The sequence below is a fragment of the Jaculus jaculus genome, chromosome 11 (assembly GCF_020740685.1).
Source record: "Jaculus jaculus isolate mJacJac1 chromosome 11, mJacJac1.mat.Y.cur, whole genome shotgun sequence".
Classification (NCBI taxonomy): Eukaryota; Metazoa; Chordata; class Mammalia; order Rodentia; family Dipodidae; genus Jaculus; species Jaculus jaculus.
In genome coordinates, this window is record NC_059112.1 from 28,604,741 (window position 1) to 28,622,895 (window position 18,155).

General features: G+C 39.5%; 1 protein-coding gene across 1 annotated transcript in view; it reads right to left on the bottom strand.

Annotated features, from left to right (window-relative positions):
- Positions 1-2,933: 2,933 nt before the first annotated feature.
- The window catches only part of Dthd1 (death domain containing 1), a 68,263-nt gene continuing 53,041 nt past the window's right edge, over positions 2,934-18,155 (bottom strand). Inside the window, exons 9-10 of the mRNA XM_045130342.1 lie at positions 7,628-7,685; positions 2,934-3,256 (exon numbers count right to left, since the gene is read on the bottom strand). Coding sequence (XP_044986277.1) covers positions 2,934-3,256; positions 7,628-7,685 — 381 coding nt within the window. The remainder of the gene's footprint in view (positions 3,257-7,627; positions 7,686-18,155) is intronic.

An 18,155-nucleotide genomic window follows, 5' to 3' on the forward strand; every position in this document is an offset into this window, starting at 1 on the left:
GTTTCAAATCTTCCCACATTCCTCTTGAAGATCAGCTCCAAAAGGCCAAAGCCACACAGTCAGGTGTCTTGCAGCAATCCCACTCCTCGGCCACTTTACTATTACAATCTGGTTCACACTGCTGGTAGAAATCACCAAACCAAGAGCAGCTTCTGGGAGAAAGAGATTTATTTTTTGGCTTACAGACTCAAGAGGAAGCTCCATGATGGCAGGGAAAGTGATGGCATGCACAGAGGGTGGACATCACCCCCTGGCCAACATAAGTTGATAATAGCCACAGGAGAGTGTGCCTAACACTGGCATGGGGAAACTGGCTGTAACACCCACAAGCCCACCCCCAACAATACACTCCCTCCAGGAGGCATTAATTCCCAAATATCGATCAGCTGAGAACCTAGCACTCAGAACACCTAAGTTTATGGGGGACCCCGAATCAAACCAACACATGGTGTGTATGGGTGTATTCATGTCCATTTGTGTTAGTGTGGGCCTACACAAGACATGACATGTGTGTAGAGGTCAGTGGGTGACTTCTTCCCATAAGTTCTTGTCTTCTACCTTGTGTAAGGCAGGGGCTCTCATTGTTTACTGCAGAGTTTTCCAGACTACCTGGTCCCCATTTCCAGGAAATTGTCCTGTGTCTGCCTCCCTTATTACTGTGGGCATGAGGGTCCTAGAACTGCAGAAACTCATGACAGCTTCTTGCTTTTACATGCTTGCATAACCAGCGCTTTATCCACTGGAGAATCTCCCCAGCTTCTCACCCCCAGATTTTCTTTTCTTACTGCAGTCAGAAAAACAACAAATATTTTACTGTTTTATTTATTCCAAGAACACATGAAGACACACATACTGTACCTTTTGCTGGCATGTAATAATAAAAATGTTGAATAACAAAATATACATTTTTTGAAAAATATTTTTGGAAATTTTCTTTTTCAATACACAATCAAATAGATACAGAACTCCTTGGTTAATCTGTAGAAGAAATATTATTTTTAAATTTAAGGGCTATTTTCAAATAATTTCATTAGCTTCTTGGTATCTAATAGATGACACCAAATAATGCATGTTTATCATACCCACCAAGACTTGTGATGTTGCAGAAGAGGTGGAAAGGATGTAAGAGCAAGTGGATGGAGAGGAATGCTTTAGAACACTGTTTTCAGGACACAAGTGTCTGTTGCTTTCATGACCTTACAGTGTCTGTTGCTACTGGCCAAATATTGGGTCCATCAACATGTTATCACAGGTGATGAAGGAAGGGGGTATAGTAGAGGAAGGCTAAAGGAGTGTGGTTAAGAATGGGGGTTGTGATCATATAAAAGTTAATCTTAAAATTCACTGGGAACCACAAAATTCTTCAGATAGCCAAAGAGATCTTCAGAGAAAATACTGAGGTTGGAGGTATCACCATACCAGCTTTCAAGGTACGTTACAGATCCATAGTAACAAAAACAGCATGTAGATCAATGAAACAGAATAGACCATCCAGATATAAACCCATACAGCTACAGCTTTGATTTTTGAACAAAAATGGCAAAAATATTGAAAAACAAAACAGCCTTTTTATAAAATGAGGCTGGGAAAGTAGATTATCTGTAGCATGGAGAATGAAATTAAATCCTTATCTCTCCCCATGCAGAAGTGTGAATTCCAAATTGGTCAGGCCTTCATGTAAGACCTAAAACTCTAAAATTGATCAAGGAAAAAGCAAGGGAAACATTTCAAGATATAAGCCCACGAAAGGACTTTCCAAATAGAACTCCAGTTGCTTAGAAAAGAAGGCCAATAATCAACAAATGGGACCAAAAAACTTCCATACAGCAAAGAAAACTGTTAAGAAAAACTGACTCAAACAAGGAAAAGAACTAGTTGGAGTGGAAGGGGTTTATGTGGAAGGGACATGAGGATTGGGGACAAAAGAAGATAATAAGAGGATATTATAATCTAGATATAATGTTGCACATGCATGAAAAAATTTCAATACAATAGTGCTATAAAAATTATTGAAGCTAATACCTACCTTGGTTGCAAGCCAAGAACATGTTGGGTTTGCATTAATAAGTCGGTGAAATGAACTCAATGTCTCACTTCTATTAAAATGCCTTGGGGTGCTAAAATAGGTTTTCCAGAGCCTCGGAGATCACAAGCACTGGAGATTGAAGGCTTTGGTTTTCAATGACACGCATATAGAGCTTATGTGGAAAGGTCTCTCTTAGCTGAGTAAAATGCACTTTTTTAAAAAAGTAGGTGAAAGAGGTCCTCAATTACCTCACTTACACTTCATTTTCTCTGCACTGCCTCATTTCACTAATAACAAGACATTTAAATTCCCCAATTCCAAGTTACCTTGTCATGAAAGAAAAGCTTGTGGCAGTAAGTGGCTGAAGTGTTTTTCTAGTTCTAATTTATTTCAAGGTTTTTGGCCTCTTTAAAGTGAACTGCCGTCACCTAGCATGAGCTAGCTGTATTTCATATTGCTAGCTGTGAGCCAGGGCCAGGACCAGTGCAGCCACGTCACTGAAACTGGTTGCTTGCAGTCATGAGCAGCCAGTTTGATTTTATGTAGACGACAATTAAAAAAAAAAAAATGAAGCAATTCTGTCTATCATATCTATGCTTCACTCTTAGACAACAGCACTGACTTCTGAAATGTAAAGGGAGGGAGCTCTTGCAAACGCTGTTAAGCTAAGTTGACATCAAGGTACTCTTGGTTACCTGTCACTTAGCCTGGAAAGGCACGGAAAACCAGGAATGCCTTGGGCTGTCTAACACTTCCTCGTGTCCATTAATTTTCAATAGCACATTTATCAAATAGACTCAGATAAAACTATCTTATTTGGAAACCTCTTGGGGAAAAAAAAAATCAATAGAAACAATTTTTTAAAATCCTTCTTTTCCCCAGGGCCAAAGAACAGGCAAGCTAGCTATTACTCTGCGGCCACGTCAAACCAGGGCTGAGGCTCGCTGAACACCTTATTCTCCCACTTGAATCTCAGTTCTTCTGCAAGATCACTCCTGCCCATCTTGCGGAGATGGCGAGCCAGGAGGCGAAGCTTGTCGGTGGAAGTCGGGAGCGTTCTCTTCCAGAAGCAAAGCAGTTCGTGGATCTGCTGGGTCAGGTCCTCCGGGTGCTTGAGTTTGATGAGCTGCACTGTGCTCCGACGCAGAGGGAGGGACGCCGCCAGGACTTCGGCGCCCTCTTCGGAGAGCTCCTCGGCCAGCCAGCGCAGCAAGTTGTCCCAGAGCGCCTCTGCGGGTACGGGAAACACCATTCACCTTGGGCGCGCTGCTCAAGGCATGTGCTGACGCAACTCTATTCACCGGTCTGCCTGGAATCTACCTGTTCTCAGGGGTGGTCTCTGAGTCATGGAGAATACAGCAGAGACAGTTTGAATCCCTGCCCAAGGCTGAGCTCATAGTCTGGGGGTGACCCTGCTGCAAAGGCTTAGCAATGTCCCTGGGAACCAAGATGGCTTGTTAAGAGGGATTCTAGGATCTGTCCTTACATGGGGACTAGGGTGGGGAGTGACACTTGGTATTTTTAACAAGCTCCTGGTGGATGCTGCTGTTCTGGTCCTCAGATGCTATTGGAGTAGCCCTGTACCCACTGCAGGGACAAAAACTATTATCTGCTCATTGTGGGAGCTGGGGAGATGGCTGCGTGGGTAACGCGCTCACTGTTCAAGCAGGAGGACCTGAGTTCTTGTCCCAGCACTCATACAAACAAAGCTGGCCTATGCTTGTCATCCCAGCACTGAGGAGGACAGGGCCAGGAGGATCACAGGGGATTCCTGTTCTGCCAGTCTAACAGAAATACTGGAAATTTGGGTTTAGTGGGACAGTCCTTTTTAGAGAAATAAGCAGAATGTGCAGGACACCTAGCATCTTCCTCTGGCCTCCGCAGCTGAGAAAGTGACACAGGTGCATCTGTGCACACATATATAAACACCGCACACACACACACACACACACACACACACACACACTACATGCACACCAACAAAAAATGTGTCTCTTAAATCTTTTAAAAAATATATTCATTTATTTGCAAGGTGACACAGAGAGAGAGAGGGAGAGAGAGACAGAGGTGTAACAGAATAAACTCCAGGTACATGCACTGTTTGTTTTATGCATCTGGCTTTATGTGTGTACTGGGGAATTAAACTCTGGCCACCAGGCTTTGCAAGCAAACCCATTTAGCCCCTGAGTCATCTCTCTGATCTGATGTATCTCTATTTAAAACATTTTTTTTTTATTTGAGAGAGAGAGAGGGAGAGGCAGATAGAGAATGGGCATGCCAGAGTCTCCAGCCACTGCAAGGGAGCTCCAGATGCATGCGCCACTTTTTGCATCTCATTTATGTGGGTCCTGGGGAATCAAACCTGGGTCCTTTGGCTTTGCAGTCAAGCACCTTAATCACTGAGCCATCTCTCCAGCCCCAAATTTATCTCTTTATTACTACTAATATAATGCATGAATTACACCAGCAGCTAGTCAGTTACCACACAGGCATAACTACACACATATACACAAATGGCATGATTTCTTATGGAAGGTTCTTGAAACCAGCCACTCCACTATGTCTCCGCACCACTTAGACCTGCAGACATCTCACTGTCCAGCATGCTCACCATCCATTACTCCCTGTACAGCCCTTTGCCTGCTATTCGTCCACTTCCACGCAACAGCCTCATCCTATACCATAGCCACGTTCTCCCTACTACTCACATATGCCTACCTTTTGCTGACTTACATAAACTGAACTCTAAATGTTATGCTAGAAAGCCACATTCCTTTGTAGATTATTTACAAAAAGGGACTAATACATTCTGGCTGACAAGCTAACTAACCCCCTCCCCCGCCGTCATGTACTGATTTACTCATTTTGACGATTGCTTTACATCACAATGTAGAGGGAGCCCTGCTTTCCCCACCCCCACCATCCTTCTCCCAGGGTCAACAGGAAGCTTCCTTGGCTGCCCTACAGAGGGGCATTCACTCTTCTGACCACGTGGATCCTTAATCGCATCAACCCCAATAGCCTGTCTTGGGTCACCAAACCAGTTAGAAACTGACTCCTGTTTGATCCAACCCTCCTGTTTCTTTTCTTTCCTTTTTTTCCCCCTGACAACGAAGCCCAGGGCTTTATATATGTTAGGCAATCACTTTACCACTGAGCTCCGTCTCTGTCATTCTAATTCTAATGTTTCAATGTGAGCCAGAATGATTAACCTCTATAGGCGGTTTCTCAGCCTTATTGCTGTCATGTCGTCCTAAACACCCAAGCTCCTACCCCGCCCCGCTCCCCTTTCCAGCATAATGTTCTCTTTGCCCATTACTAACAGGCCAGTTCCTTGGGTGTTTCCCCAGTAAGTCACTCACCCCTGCAGTCTCTCATGCCTCTACAGCAGTATTGCTCCACAAGAATCAGTTCTATACATCAGTGATGTGTTGTTCTCTTTAGCTTCGTTGGTTTTTAACTTGCCCAACTCAGTTCTGCTTTTCTAACTACTTGGGCTGCCCAAAGCTTGGAAAATATGTTGCATGTAGCCCATGAACATTACGCTACTTCAGCCCTTAGTAGTTGACAAATCTGCTTAAAAATCTTATTTTCTAATCTCAATTTAAAATTTTTCCATAACAGTGACCAATGTCTTTTCTCCCATGTTTGGTTTTACTCAGCCAATGTGTTTTCCTACTTTACTCAAAGCCATCCTCCCTGAGTTCCTGACACCTAGTTTACATTGCACAATCACTTTCTTCCACAGTCTCCCTCTGCTGTTTGCTGGGTTCCATCCTCCACTGCGTTTTTCGCTGTTTTTCCTCCATGTCCACCTCAGTTTCCTCCACCATGAGTACCTGCTAAGGCTGGGCTTCTCTCAAACCTCATCATGTCTTGTTTCTTGATTCTGTCACTATGTCAAGCTACTGTGCTATCTGACCACAACTCCTCCTTTTCTTTTTTTTTTTTTTTTTTTTTTACTACTTACATCTTTGCTTTAAGGGCTTTGCTTTCTTTGTGAATGTAGTGGCTCAGAATACTCTAAACATGCAACATTATTCAAATTTCTCAAAGCCTACTTGGTCCTCCCTGTGGTCTGCATAGTCTCATGCTTAAGCATCTAAAATCCTTCTACTTTCTAGCCTTAATGACTCTTATCTACACCATGCTTGCAAGAGTTTGGGTCTTGAATATCCCCCAAAGGCTTATCAGTTTACAGTGTTACTTGGAGATGATGGAATCTTGAAGGAACGGGAGAAAATTAGGATATCGGGAGTTTGCTCTTGCAGCAGGCATTAGGATTCTGCACTCTTCTTGCTTTTTCTGTTCCCCACTTACATGAGGTGAACAGCATTACTCCTCTGCTACTTGCTTTCCCAACTGCCAAAAAGTCATGGCAACAGGGATGTGTGACCATGGACTGAAACCTATGAACCTGTCACCAGCCAAAATAAGCCTCTTGTCCCCTTTAAGGTTAATTATTTCAGGCATTTTGTCATAGGGATGGGAAGTGCCACAATGACCTCGTGTCTTGGCTGGAGTAACGCCTGTATCAGCGTTCCAACCCATATTCTTGTTATCAGTTTTGACTCACTTGGGTCTCCTCTATAACTAACAGAAGTTTTGCCTCCAATCTTGACCTTGTTAGTCGTCTGTTAATAGATATTTTGAAAGGTGGTTATGTGATCTAAACATGAGGTTTCATTACTAGGATACTACTGAAAATGTGTAATCCAATGTGCCCTCATCCTTCCTACAAAGCTTTGACAACACGGGTCAAAACGTATGACTGGTGACGATGGTAGAAATTGCATTTTTATTTAAACACCAAGTTCTTACAAAGTTGACATGGTTCAACTTGCTGAGTTTTCATCTAGTGCAGCTATTGTGTTTTCTGTATCACTTGTTCTCTTTTTATAAAAAAAAAAATTAACTGTCAGATAAAATCTAGCACTGAAGTTTCTTCCTATTTTACTTCTGCCTCTGCATTTTCCTCCCAAATACATAAGAGTACCATCTGATGGACACTCATGCTACGCATGAAGGGCCTGACAGTTGTGAAAACATACTTACCAATACATCTGAAGAGCATAATTTTGCACTAATATATATTAACATCACAAAATAAATTACATTAAGAGCTAAGTAGAACAAAAGTGTCAATCCTACCTGGAAGTTTTCATCATTTTTACAATAACAACATTTTAATTTATACACTATTAGATGTTTTCTCTATGATTTGAAAGTAATACATACCTTTTTTTCAAGCCTATTGCCCTCAAATATTGGTTTCAGCTGCTTAAAATGCAGCTTAAAAAATTGGAATTTATTTGCAAGTGTCAAATGGTAGTCCATTTAGCAAAGTGAGAAATTGCTCATTATCTGTGCAAAATAGTACTTAATAAAGGACATATTTCTGGTAGAGTTCAATATAAATTAAATTATATGCATCTTTGACTTATGTTTGCATGACTTCCTGAGAAAAGTCCATTGATTGATACACTATTATACTTAATGGATTAACTTAAAAGTCACTCCATTCTGTAAAAGGATTTACACATATATTAAACTAAAAAAGAAAAAACCTACCTCAATGAGAACAGAGCAAATGGTCCTTACCTACAGGGTCTGTAGAAATTCTTTTGGTACTCTGTGGACGCTTGACTAATTTTTCATGCTATACAGAGTAAAGAACACAGAATCAGCAAAAGACATTTAGAAGAAATAAAAAATTCAAGAGAACTAAAGTCCTTTCTATTATTTTATAATATTTTTAAAAATTTTTTTGTTTATTTTTTATTTATTTGAGAACAGAAAGAGAGAAAGACACACACACACACACACACACACACATATATATATATATATACATATATATATATATAGAGAGAGAGAGAGAGAGAGAGAGAGAGAATAGGCATGCCAGGGCCTCCAGCCACTGCAGACGAACTCCAGACATGTGCACGCCCTTATGCATCTGGCTAACGTGGGTCCTGGGGAGTTGAGCCTCGAACTGGGGTCCTCAGGCTTCATAGGCAAGTGCTTCACTGCTAAGCCATCTCTCCAGCCCATTATTTTATAATGTTTTTAAATGCTAATCAGAAATAATGAAATAAAAAGCTATCCTTGAGTTCTAGAGCAATATCCTATTTTAAACTATACCTTGTGTGGTCACTAATTTCAAAGCCACCATGACTGTACTGTTATTTGAATGAAGTGTTTGAATAGTAAAAGGTAAAGTCTGTCTAATTTAATTTCTACTCTTTCCCAGTCTTGGAGCTTCCCCTGCAGAGCCAACCATATTTGGTGATGTACTAAGTACTCCCTGATATCTTTAGCACCATCTTTTTGGATGTACTGCAGCTTTTTGCCTAAGTTTCATAAACCAACAACACTAACAAAAATCTCACAATGTTGTTATTATCTATGCCATTTGCCTTAGGGCACTTAAACCTGAAGATCTTGTCATAGGTAATTATTATAATGTAGCAACAATGCCTTCATATAGCATTTCCCCACATTCTTCCCACCTCCATGTACTTACCACAAATTTTTCTAGGTAATAGTTTTTTTTTTATTATTATTAGAATATAAACAAGTGAATATAATGAGATTACAACAGTTGGGGAAAATATAAATAGTTAATATGTTCCTTGATATTCTTAACACGTATTTCACCAGAAGCATTCAAGGTGCCCTAAGTAAGCCCTGGCTTTCACTGCTTGCTGTACTCTCTCTATTTTGTACAGAAGATTCTTCAATAATAGTTGGCACTGGCTCAACTTGAGCACATTTATTGCACCATAACTGTAAACTGTACTCTGAGTTTTAAAATATATGGCTCACAAAGATTTCTAAATAGTTTTACATTATAAGAAGCTACATGTGATATTGACCAAAGAAATAAGCTTGTATAAAATTGATGGCAATATAAATTCATGAGCTGTATTTATGAATCCAACATAACTACCAAATAAATAAGAGCTTATCTCAGTGTTGAGTGTCATCACATACATGATGACATTATCATTCCAAAGGCTTGATGTATCATCACCTTTATTTCACAGATGTAACTTCTCTAAGGAAACACAGCTAGGATGTTGCAAAACTAGTCCTAAAACCTAGATCTATTTTAAACCCCAATTTAACAGACAATAGTGTTTTCAGGTAGCAAAATCACCTACTTATTTTGATTAGTTACCATGCACTAGTAACTGCTTTTAAAGCAGTATAGAATGTAACCTTGGCAGTACAATGCAGTTATATGCATATTTCTCCTGAACTGTTTATTATGCAAACTTTACAGAGGGAGGGAATAGATTTAGGGAGATAAAAAAATCTCACCAAAAATATACAGCCTAATTGACAGATATAACATTTAAGCTAGTGTCTCTAAGTGTCTAAGTCCCATATTTATAACAGTAAGTTAACATTTGCATGTAAAGTGAATATAATGAGGATTTTCCACTTATCCATGTCAGTGTCTCCTCTACTCTGGGCTTGGAGTCAGTATTAGTAGGAGGTAAAGAGCCCAACTATTGACCACAGTACTTATTTAGTTGTGACCTTGAATGAACAAGATATCTTTGTTCCAGTTTCCTCACTTTAGAAGAAAAGGGTAATAATGTCTGTTTCATAGTGACACTAAAACAAGGCACTGCATTATATAATATAACAAACCAGGGCATAATGTAAATGAAGTGCTCAAAATATTACCAATAATTACTTAATATTATTTCTTTTAAAGGCCTATTTGTTGCCTGAGTTAACACAGTCTTAAAAGGAACTTCACTTGTATAAACACAAAGAAAAGCTAAAAATAAATGCAATTAAAACAATACAGTGTTGTTAAATTCCATTGCCAGCCAATATTTCTGAATCTGAAGGAATTCTCTGTTAGGAAGGGAGTTTTGTAAGTGTTAGATGTGAAAACATTTTACCACTAACTTGAGGCCTATTCACACGATCACAAGAAAGGGCTAAAAAGAGAACAACTTTGTCACCATGTGAACCTATTTTTAATCTAAAGTTAATATATGTATTGTCCTAAAAAATAAATGAATAAACTTCCTGTAATTCCAAAATTTGACAGCAAATATGATAATGAAGCTAATTTCCTGGTAGTGACATCATTCAGTGTAAACATGCATGGAAAATAATTTTAGCTTTAAAAACTTTGGAGATAACAATTTTAGAGCTTCTGAGTGATATCATCAGCCAAAAATAAGAAAACTGGGATCAACCTAAGCCAGGAAATCTAGTCCTAAAACCTGGGTCTATTTAAAACTTCAATTAAAGAGAGAAGAATGTTTCTAGAGCTGAAGCTATCCTGTTACAGACATGGCTGGCCTGTCTGCTGTGCAAATGAAGGCCTGCGTCTGCCTTAGCAGATCAGAAAAAAACGCTGCAGGATGTTCATACTCAACTAAGCCTTCCAAGCTAAGAGGATGTAGTATGTCTGCTTCTGATGCAGGAGCAGAGAAATTTCTGATACACAGGTAACCACCATCCCAAGCTCTATTCCAAGGCTTAGTTTCAACAAAATATACAAGTACCCTTCCCAACTGTCTCTGAACATTCTAGATTGCCATACTGTGTCCCTCAGGAGTACAGGATAGGAGGACTCCAGGACACTGTGGTAGAAGTAGCCTAAAGGATGCAAATCAAGAATTCAATAGAGAGTCACAGAGATGCACAAGCCAAGTGTAATGCTTAGGTGTTGTTATGACTTTGACTTTTCTTTTTAAATATTTTATTTATTTATTTAAATTAGAGTGGGCCAGAGCCTCCAGCCACGTTAAATGAACTCCAGACAGATGTGCCACCTTGTACATCTGGCTTATGTGGGTCCTGGGGAATCAAACCTGGGTCCTTTGGCTTTGCAGGTAAGTGCCTTAACTGCTAAGCCAACTCTCCAGCCCCCTATTCACACTTTTTATGCAGCTTAATTTATGATTGCTTTTTCATTTTTTCAGAAATTTATTCACTTATTTGAGACATCAATCTGATTGTTTTCTTGAAGAGGAAGGGATTAATAGATCTCTCAGTTCTTGGTGAACTTTATCACAAAGGTAAACAGCTTCAGATCCACGCTGAGCAGATCTCGTTTTTTCAGAAAAAGAATCTGAGGAACCAGGACAGTGAGATAAAGTCTATCCATTAATGACTGCAGATGTAAAGTGAGCAAGAATCTGAATAATTTAGCAAATACATATGAAGTACTTGAAAATAGCCAAGCGCTTGTGTATATTAACTGATTTTTTCAAAAAGGTGAGTTGAAGATATGTCAAGAAATATCACCAGCAGACTAGAATAGATCAATCTGATTCCTAATTTGTTGGCTTTTGTTTCTTTTATTATCTAACACGTGAGAAGAGCATAAGATATGCCACACAAGTTTATAAATCACTTAAGTCATGTAAGTGCTCCATAGATGCTCACTATTTTTAATACATTCTTAAAAATTTTGTTTGAAAGCCCAAGTAATTCCTGCATAAATTATCTGCTCTTGACCCATGAATGAAGTGATGTGGTAGGTGCAGTCTATTTATCAAGGCTGCTCAAGAAATCAAAGAGATACACAATAATGTCAGGATTTGCACTGGCTCTACCATAGCCCTGTCTTTTCACTTTCTATATTTTACTCCTTCCAGGTTTTGTTAACCCACAAGCTCTGTCAAGGTGACCATCATAATTCTTTCTAGAATATTCTAGGATTTCTAAGCATAATTCTTTCTAGAATATTCTGGCAGATTATTTTTATTTTCTGGGTTTATTTTTATTTTCTGGTTTTTTTTTTTTTTCTAGGCTTATAGCCTTTCTTGCAGCAATAATGACATGGACTTTACCAGAAAGGCCTAGACACATAAATGCCTATTCCAGGGTTTGCCCTAGTGTAAGGCGTCCCAGTAATAACTTTTCCCTTGAAGACATAAAAGGTTTCTCCTACAAGTAATTGATAGCTGGATGAGTGGGGGGGGGGGGAAATCAGGTGAAATTTTTGTCATTTATTAAGAATTTACTCTAACTGCTTTATGAAATTCACCAGAAGGCATGTTTTTATTCATTAAACAATGCAGCAAAACATTACTGAATGCATGCTAGAGCAGATTTCAAGATCAAATACAATATGCTTCTAGCCCTAAGAAACTCATTCATTCACCCAAGATGACAATAGAGTATCATGGTCAGGTGTACCGCTATCAGAATAAGACCAACTTGGGTACCAACAAATTTTCTATTTTTCCTTGGGGAAAACTTTTCTATCCCTCTATTTTAACAAAAACCACCTCTTCAGAAAGTCAGTTAATATGTATATGTACTTTGTACTTACTACTGGGGATGACAGTAAATACCATATATTACTTTCCTTACCTATTTATATAAATTAAAATTACAGCATGTCATACATTAGTGACTGTTCAGAGTGCTTTGTTTTCTGTTACTGTGCCGTATCTATAACTGAATTTCTATAATTCTGCATGGGAAATCAAAAGCTTTTTCTCAAGTTGCTGCTGTCTTGAGAGCAGCTGTGGGAAGAACCTGAGGCAGCCATAATGGACAGGAGATAATTCAGGGGAAATGGAGCAAAGTACTTTAGTTGGGGTGACATGGTGTGAGAAGGGTATGGTGGTTAAATGTGGGGCTGTGCAGAGCTCTCTATGCCAAGGTGGGTGGGGTTGGCTTCAATACATGAATAGACCATGGTCATTGAGACGTCTTGGTTGAAGAGTGAAAAAAAAAATTGTATTAACTTTCAAGAAAAAAAAAAAAAAAAAACCTATGCTTTCTGTTGTATGGAAGGTGGCTATAAACAGAAACAGTCTGAATGGTAGCTCTTCAAAAGGAAAACTAATTATATCAACTGTCTCCTCCATGGAGCAATACCCAAAGGGATGGAGAGAGATGTAAGTCTGAACAACACTTTGAAATCAACACAACACTGCAATGATCATGAGACGGTAGCTCAGACCCGATGCTAGAAAACCCCTTTCTACAGCTTCCTGTTTCCCAGTGCCCTTCCAACCCCATCCCCATGACACCAAATCCGTTTATCCCACCCCTAAATCTTTCTTTGCTCTGTTCTCCTCTTGCCATTCTTACTGTAATAATTACTTCAGGCCACCACTAGCTCATCTGTGAGCTATTTCATCAGCCATTTAACTTACTGTTGATAAGTTCATCATCTCTAGTTCATTCTCATAGGCCATTATAATATTACAAACAAAATTTGATATTGTTTCCCCTCCTGATTAAATTTTCCAATGGCTTATTATTACTTGTAGGATGAAATTTATAAATTTATAATTATACAAATTATATAAATTTATAAATTAGAAAGCTACTTATTGGTCCTCAATTGAATACTCATTCTAGGAATATCAGTAAATAAGTGATTTATTTGTTTACTCAAACACTGTGTCTCTGGTTTGGGTCCCATTCTCTCCTTCCTCCCTTCTTGTCTCTCTGTCAAATAAAGAAATAATTTTTTTTTAAACTTAAAGAAAATACAGAATCCTTGAATGTCACAGAAAAAAAGAAGTGTACAGTTCTGGTTAATTTATTCTGCCCTCAGAGCAGAGAAATCTTTGCTACTAAGGACAGAAACTAATGGAGGAAGAAAGAGAAGAGGACAGAGGGCAGACAGAAAGGGGAAGGAAAGAAAAGAGAGGAAGAGGGAAGAGAAGAAAAATAAAGCAGGGCAGGGTGAAGAGGAAGGAGAGGATAAGAAGTTCTGATTAAACTGGTGGGCAAAGCACTTTCCGAAACTGAACACGAGATCCTGTTTCTGATTAAATCAGTTTAGCCTGTCTCTGTCCCGTGTCTGTTACTGGCATGGGCACCGCTGTGATTTTCTCTCAAGATCATTTGCAAGGCTCATAGGCAAGTGGGACTGTAGGCAAGAAGTATGTCACGGGAGCAGCAGGTAGTATCAGAATTAAGACAACAGGAGAAAAAGCTTGAAAACCTTGCATATGTTTAAAAAAAATTAATATGGGTCTGGAGAGATTGCTTAGTGGTTATAGTGCTTGCCAGCAAAGCCAAAGGACCTAAGTTTGATTCCCCAGTACCCACATAAAGCCAGATGCACAAGGTGGTGCATGCATCTGGAGTTCATTTGCTGTGGCTAGAGACTCTAGCATGCTCATTATCTCTCTGTCTCTATTCTCCCCCCTTTCTCTCTCTCTTAAATACAATATTTTAAATTTAATATGTCTACTTACCAAAACATCAGTGAACTTATTCTATGATTGACAAAGGGTGAGACAAAGCAACAGGCATGTTACTGAAATTAATTCTAGAGCAGAATACATGGCACCAAGTAATAAACAAAAATAAATTGTGGGCTGGAGATATGGCTTAGTAGTTAAGTGCTTGCCTGTGAAGCCTATGGATCCCAGTTCAAGGCTCGATTCCTCAGGACCCATGTTAGCTAGATGCACAGAGGGGCACATGCATCTGGAGCTTGTTTGCAGTGGCTGGAGGCCTTGGTGTGCCCATTCTGTCTCTCTCTCCCTCTTTCTCTCTCTGTCTGTCACTCAAATAAATAAAATATGCAAAAAAAAATTAAAAAAAGAAAAAATTTAATTACCATAAGTTCAATTTTCCTGCAGAGAACAACAAAACCAAAATGCCCCCAATTTTGCTTACAGAGTATTCAAAGTATGTATGCTTTTCCTAATTTTTTTTTCTTATTGGCCAACAACAGATTAAAACATTTCATTTAAAAATATATATTTAGTTTGTTTATTTGAGAGAAAGAAAGTGAGTGAATAGTATGGGAGTACCAGGGCCTCTTGCCACTACAAACAAGCTCCAGACGCACAAGCCACTTTGTGCATCTGGCTGTGCATGGGTACTGGGGAAGCAAACCAAGTCATGCAGGCTATGAAAAAAATGTGCCTTTAACTGCTATGCCATCTCCCTAGCCCACATTCCTTTATTCTTTGAACCCTAAAATCATTTTGTAAAGTCAACAGCTGTAAAGTGTAAAATAGAGCTTGCTTGGCTGTGATTACGAGCATTTCTTACATCTCTGAACCTTCTCATTTATTTAGCTAAGATTCCTTTTGTATTTCATGTTGTTTAGGAAAATTGCATTTTAAAATCATTCATAGCAGAGGACTGAGATGGTAATGAGAGTCCAGACAGTTGAGGCAGTGATAGCTCTGAAGAAAGGACTACTGCACCAGTGTCTACATTGGCATGCTTCCTCTGACAGCGCACTGTTTAATGTGGTGAAAAAATAAATGTTGATGCAGTCACATCTTTTTCACTAGAAGTGGCATGATGGCATGTCATGAGTTAAATTTTTTTTAAGGAAGTTCAGTCTTCTCGGTAAAACTTGGGTCAACAGATGACTTTTGTAAGTTTGCAGTTTAGGTATTATTGGGAAACTGTAGCCTCAGATAGACTCCAGCCATGAGATCTGGACCCTTCCTTCCTTTGGGGTAAAATCCCCAAGCAGGTGGGAAAATTAAATGGCAGTCACAGCTTCTACTGATAGAAATAACCCATGTGACCTGATTTCAGAAGCATGAACACATACAAGAAACATTCTTCTCACTTCATTCCATTTAAAACTCTTAAGTTCTTTTGTGAATCTTGTTTTCTTTCTTCTAAGTTAAAAATATGTTCAATATGAATTAAATTTTCTTGAACATTTCTTAAAGGGGCCAGTTGAAAGCACAGTTTAGAATTAATTGGGAAACTATTGTTCTTTGAAGTCAACTATTTTCACATATATTGCTGATGTGGTCATTTGCTTTTTTTAAATTTTCATTTATTTATTTATTTGAGAGACAAAAAGAGAGAGAGAAAGAGAGAGAGGAAGAGAGAGAGAATGGGTGCACCAGGGCTTCCAGCCACTGCAAACAAACTCCAGATGCAGGCAACCCCTTGTGCATCTGGCTTACATGGGTCCTGGGGAATCAAACCAAGGTCCTTTGGCTTTGCAGGCAAGCACCTTAACCGCTGATACATCTCTCCAGCCCTGATGTGGTCATTTTCTGAAGACCATCTTGATCCTCAGGTACCGCCAAGACCACCCAAATCTGTCAGACTTCATACTCACTCCCTAGCCATCATGAGCACACTGGTCATGAGAACCTCCCTTCAAATCATTATCTTGAAGTTTCTGCCCATCACAGAGTCTAGACATTTGCTGTTTCCCCTCAATCTATCAGATGTAGTCTAGGCCACAGAGACAGAGTGGCTTCTGATCACTGGTTGGTCATCAGCCTAGCATTTACCTCCATTGCTTGGTCTTCCCTGACCACTCACCTCAGAGCACACACCACCAGTTCTTTTCATCCACTGATGTTAATTTGCTTCCTTTCTTGGCTCTTCTTACTTTTCCTCCTCTCATTTTTAGCAGTTAAAATACAAGCTCTATTTCTAAACACATTAATTCAACATTTATTCAGCATCCAACATATGCCAACAACCATTCTGTGTACTTATGCTTGGGTAGTGCCCCCTGGTTGTCATGGAACTGACATTCTTGCTGTGGGTGGGCTTATGCCAGTGTTTTAGAGGGAAACAAAGCCAGCACAGATTAAGGAGGATGTAAAGTATCAAGTTATGGGATACAAGTACATTACCTATTGAATAGGCCCAGAGAAGGCTTTAGAGCAAAGGTGAAGTTTGAGCAAAGACATCAAGGAAGTCAAGGTACTGTCGTGCAGGTAGAATTAGAAGGAAATTTCAGGAAAGAGGAATCACTGACTTAAAGATATAAAACAGAAGTCTGTGTATTGTATACCAGAAGAAGGAACAAGATCACTGTGGGCTGAGGGCTGAGGAGAATAGAAGATTCAGGGACTGTGGCAGTAGCTACCCTTTGTCAGGGTTTTGTTTTCTTTTGTGGGCTCATTTCTACATGTTCAACTGTGGCCTGAAAATATTAAATAGAATCTTCTAAAAGTAAACAATGTTTAAGATTTAAGGAATTTTTGCTATAGTATATTATAATCATAATAATAATTGCTGTTATATTATTGTTATATTGTTAACATTTTACCATGCCTTATTTGTCTTTTTTTATAAAGGAAACTTTATCATAGGAATGTATGGGGAAAATATACTTAGGATATAGTAGTATATATGATTTCAGGCACCCTATGGGGGTCTTGGAAAGTATTTCTTGTAGATGAATATAACTGGCCCTCTGAAGAAAATGGGGACAGTGAGTATAGGGTCCAGAGCAGAGGCATGAGCTTTTCCTTTTGTGTTTTCCATGTGTGTGTGTGTGTATGTGTGTGTGTGTGCATGCACACATATGTGTGTGTGTTCATGTGTGGGGATGTGAATATGCATATGCCATTGTGTGTGCACAGAGGTTGGTCAAAATACAACCTGAGATATCAATCCTCATCTTCTACCTTGTTTCTCATTGTTCATCACTGAGTTTTCCAGCCTATTTGGCCTATGAATTGGGGATTCTCCTGTCTCTACCTCCTATATTGCTACAGGACTGCTGAGGATCTGAACTCAGGTCTTCACACTTACAGAGAAGTGCTTTACACACTGAGCCTTCATCCCAGTCCAGTGTGCCATGTCTGGTGTCATGAAGGCAACTCTGCACTCCTATGGAGGACAGATTACAAAGAATCAGGGAAAGGATTGTCATTCATTATCACTGTCAACTTGGCTAGATTTAGAATCACCTAGGCAACACACTCCTAGTGTCTATAACCGTGTGTTCAGAGAAGTTGAACTGAGAAGCAAGGCGCACCCTGAATATGGACTGCCCCATCCCATAGACTAGGGCCACAGGTTGAATAAGGAGGGGTAAGGGCCAAGCTGGATGAGCACCAACATTTATCTCTCTGCACTTACTAATCCATGCCGATGTGAGAACGCTTCCACTGCCACACCTGTGAACCACTCCTGCTGTGCTGTCATTCCTACCATAATGGATGCTGAATCACCAATCCTCCCTTATGTTGCTTCTCATAAGTTACTTTGTTACAGTGACAAGAAAAGTAGCTAATGCACTACCCATATAGGAGAACTACTGTATGTTAGGCCTATGGGATAGGAAAAGTATTTCTTGAATGAATGAATGAATGAATGAATGAAATATGGGGGCTGAAAGATAAGAGCCAGCATCTCACAAACAGGAAGTAAGAAGGAAAAAGCATCT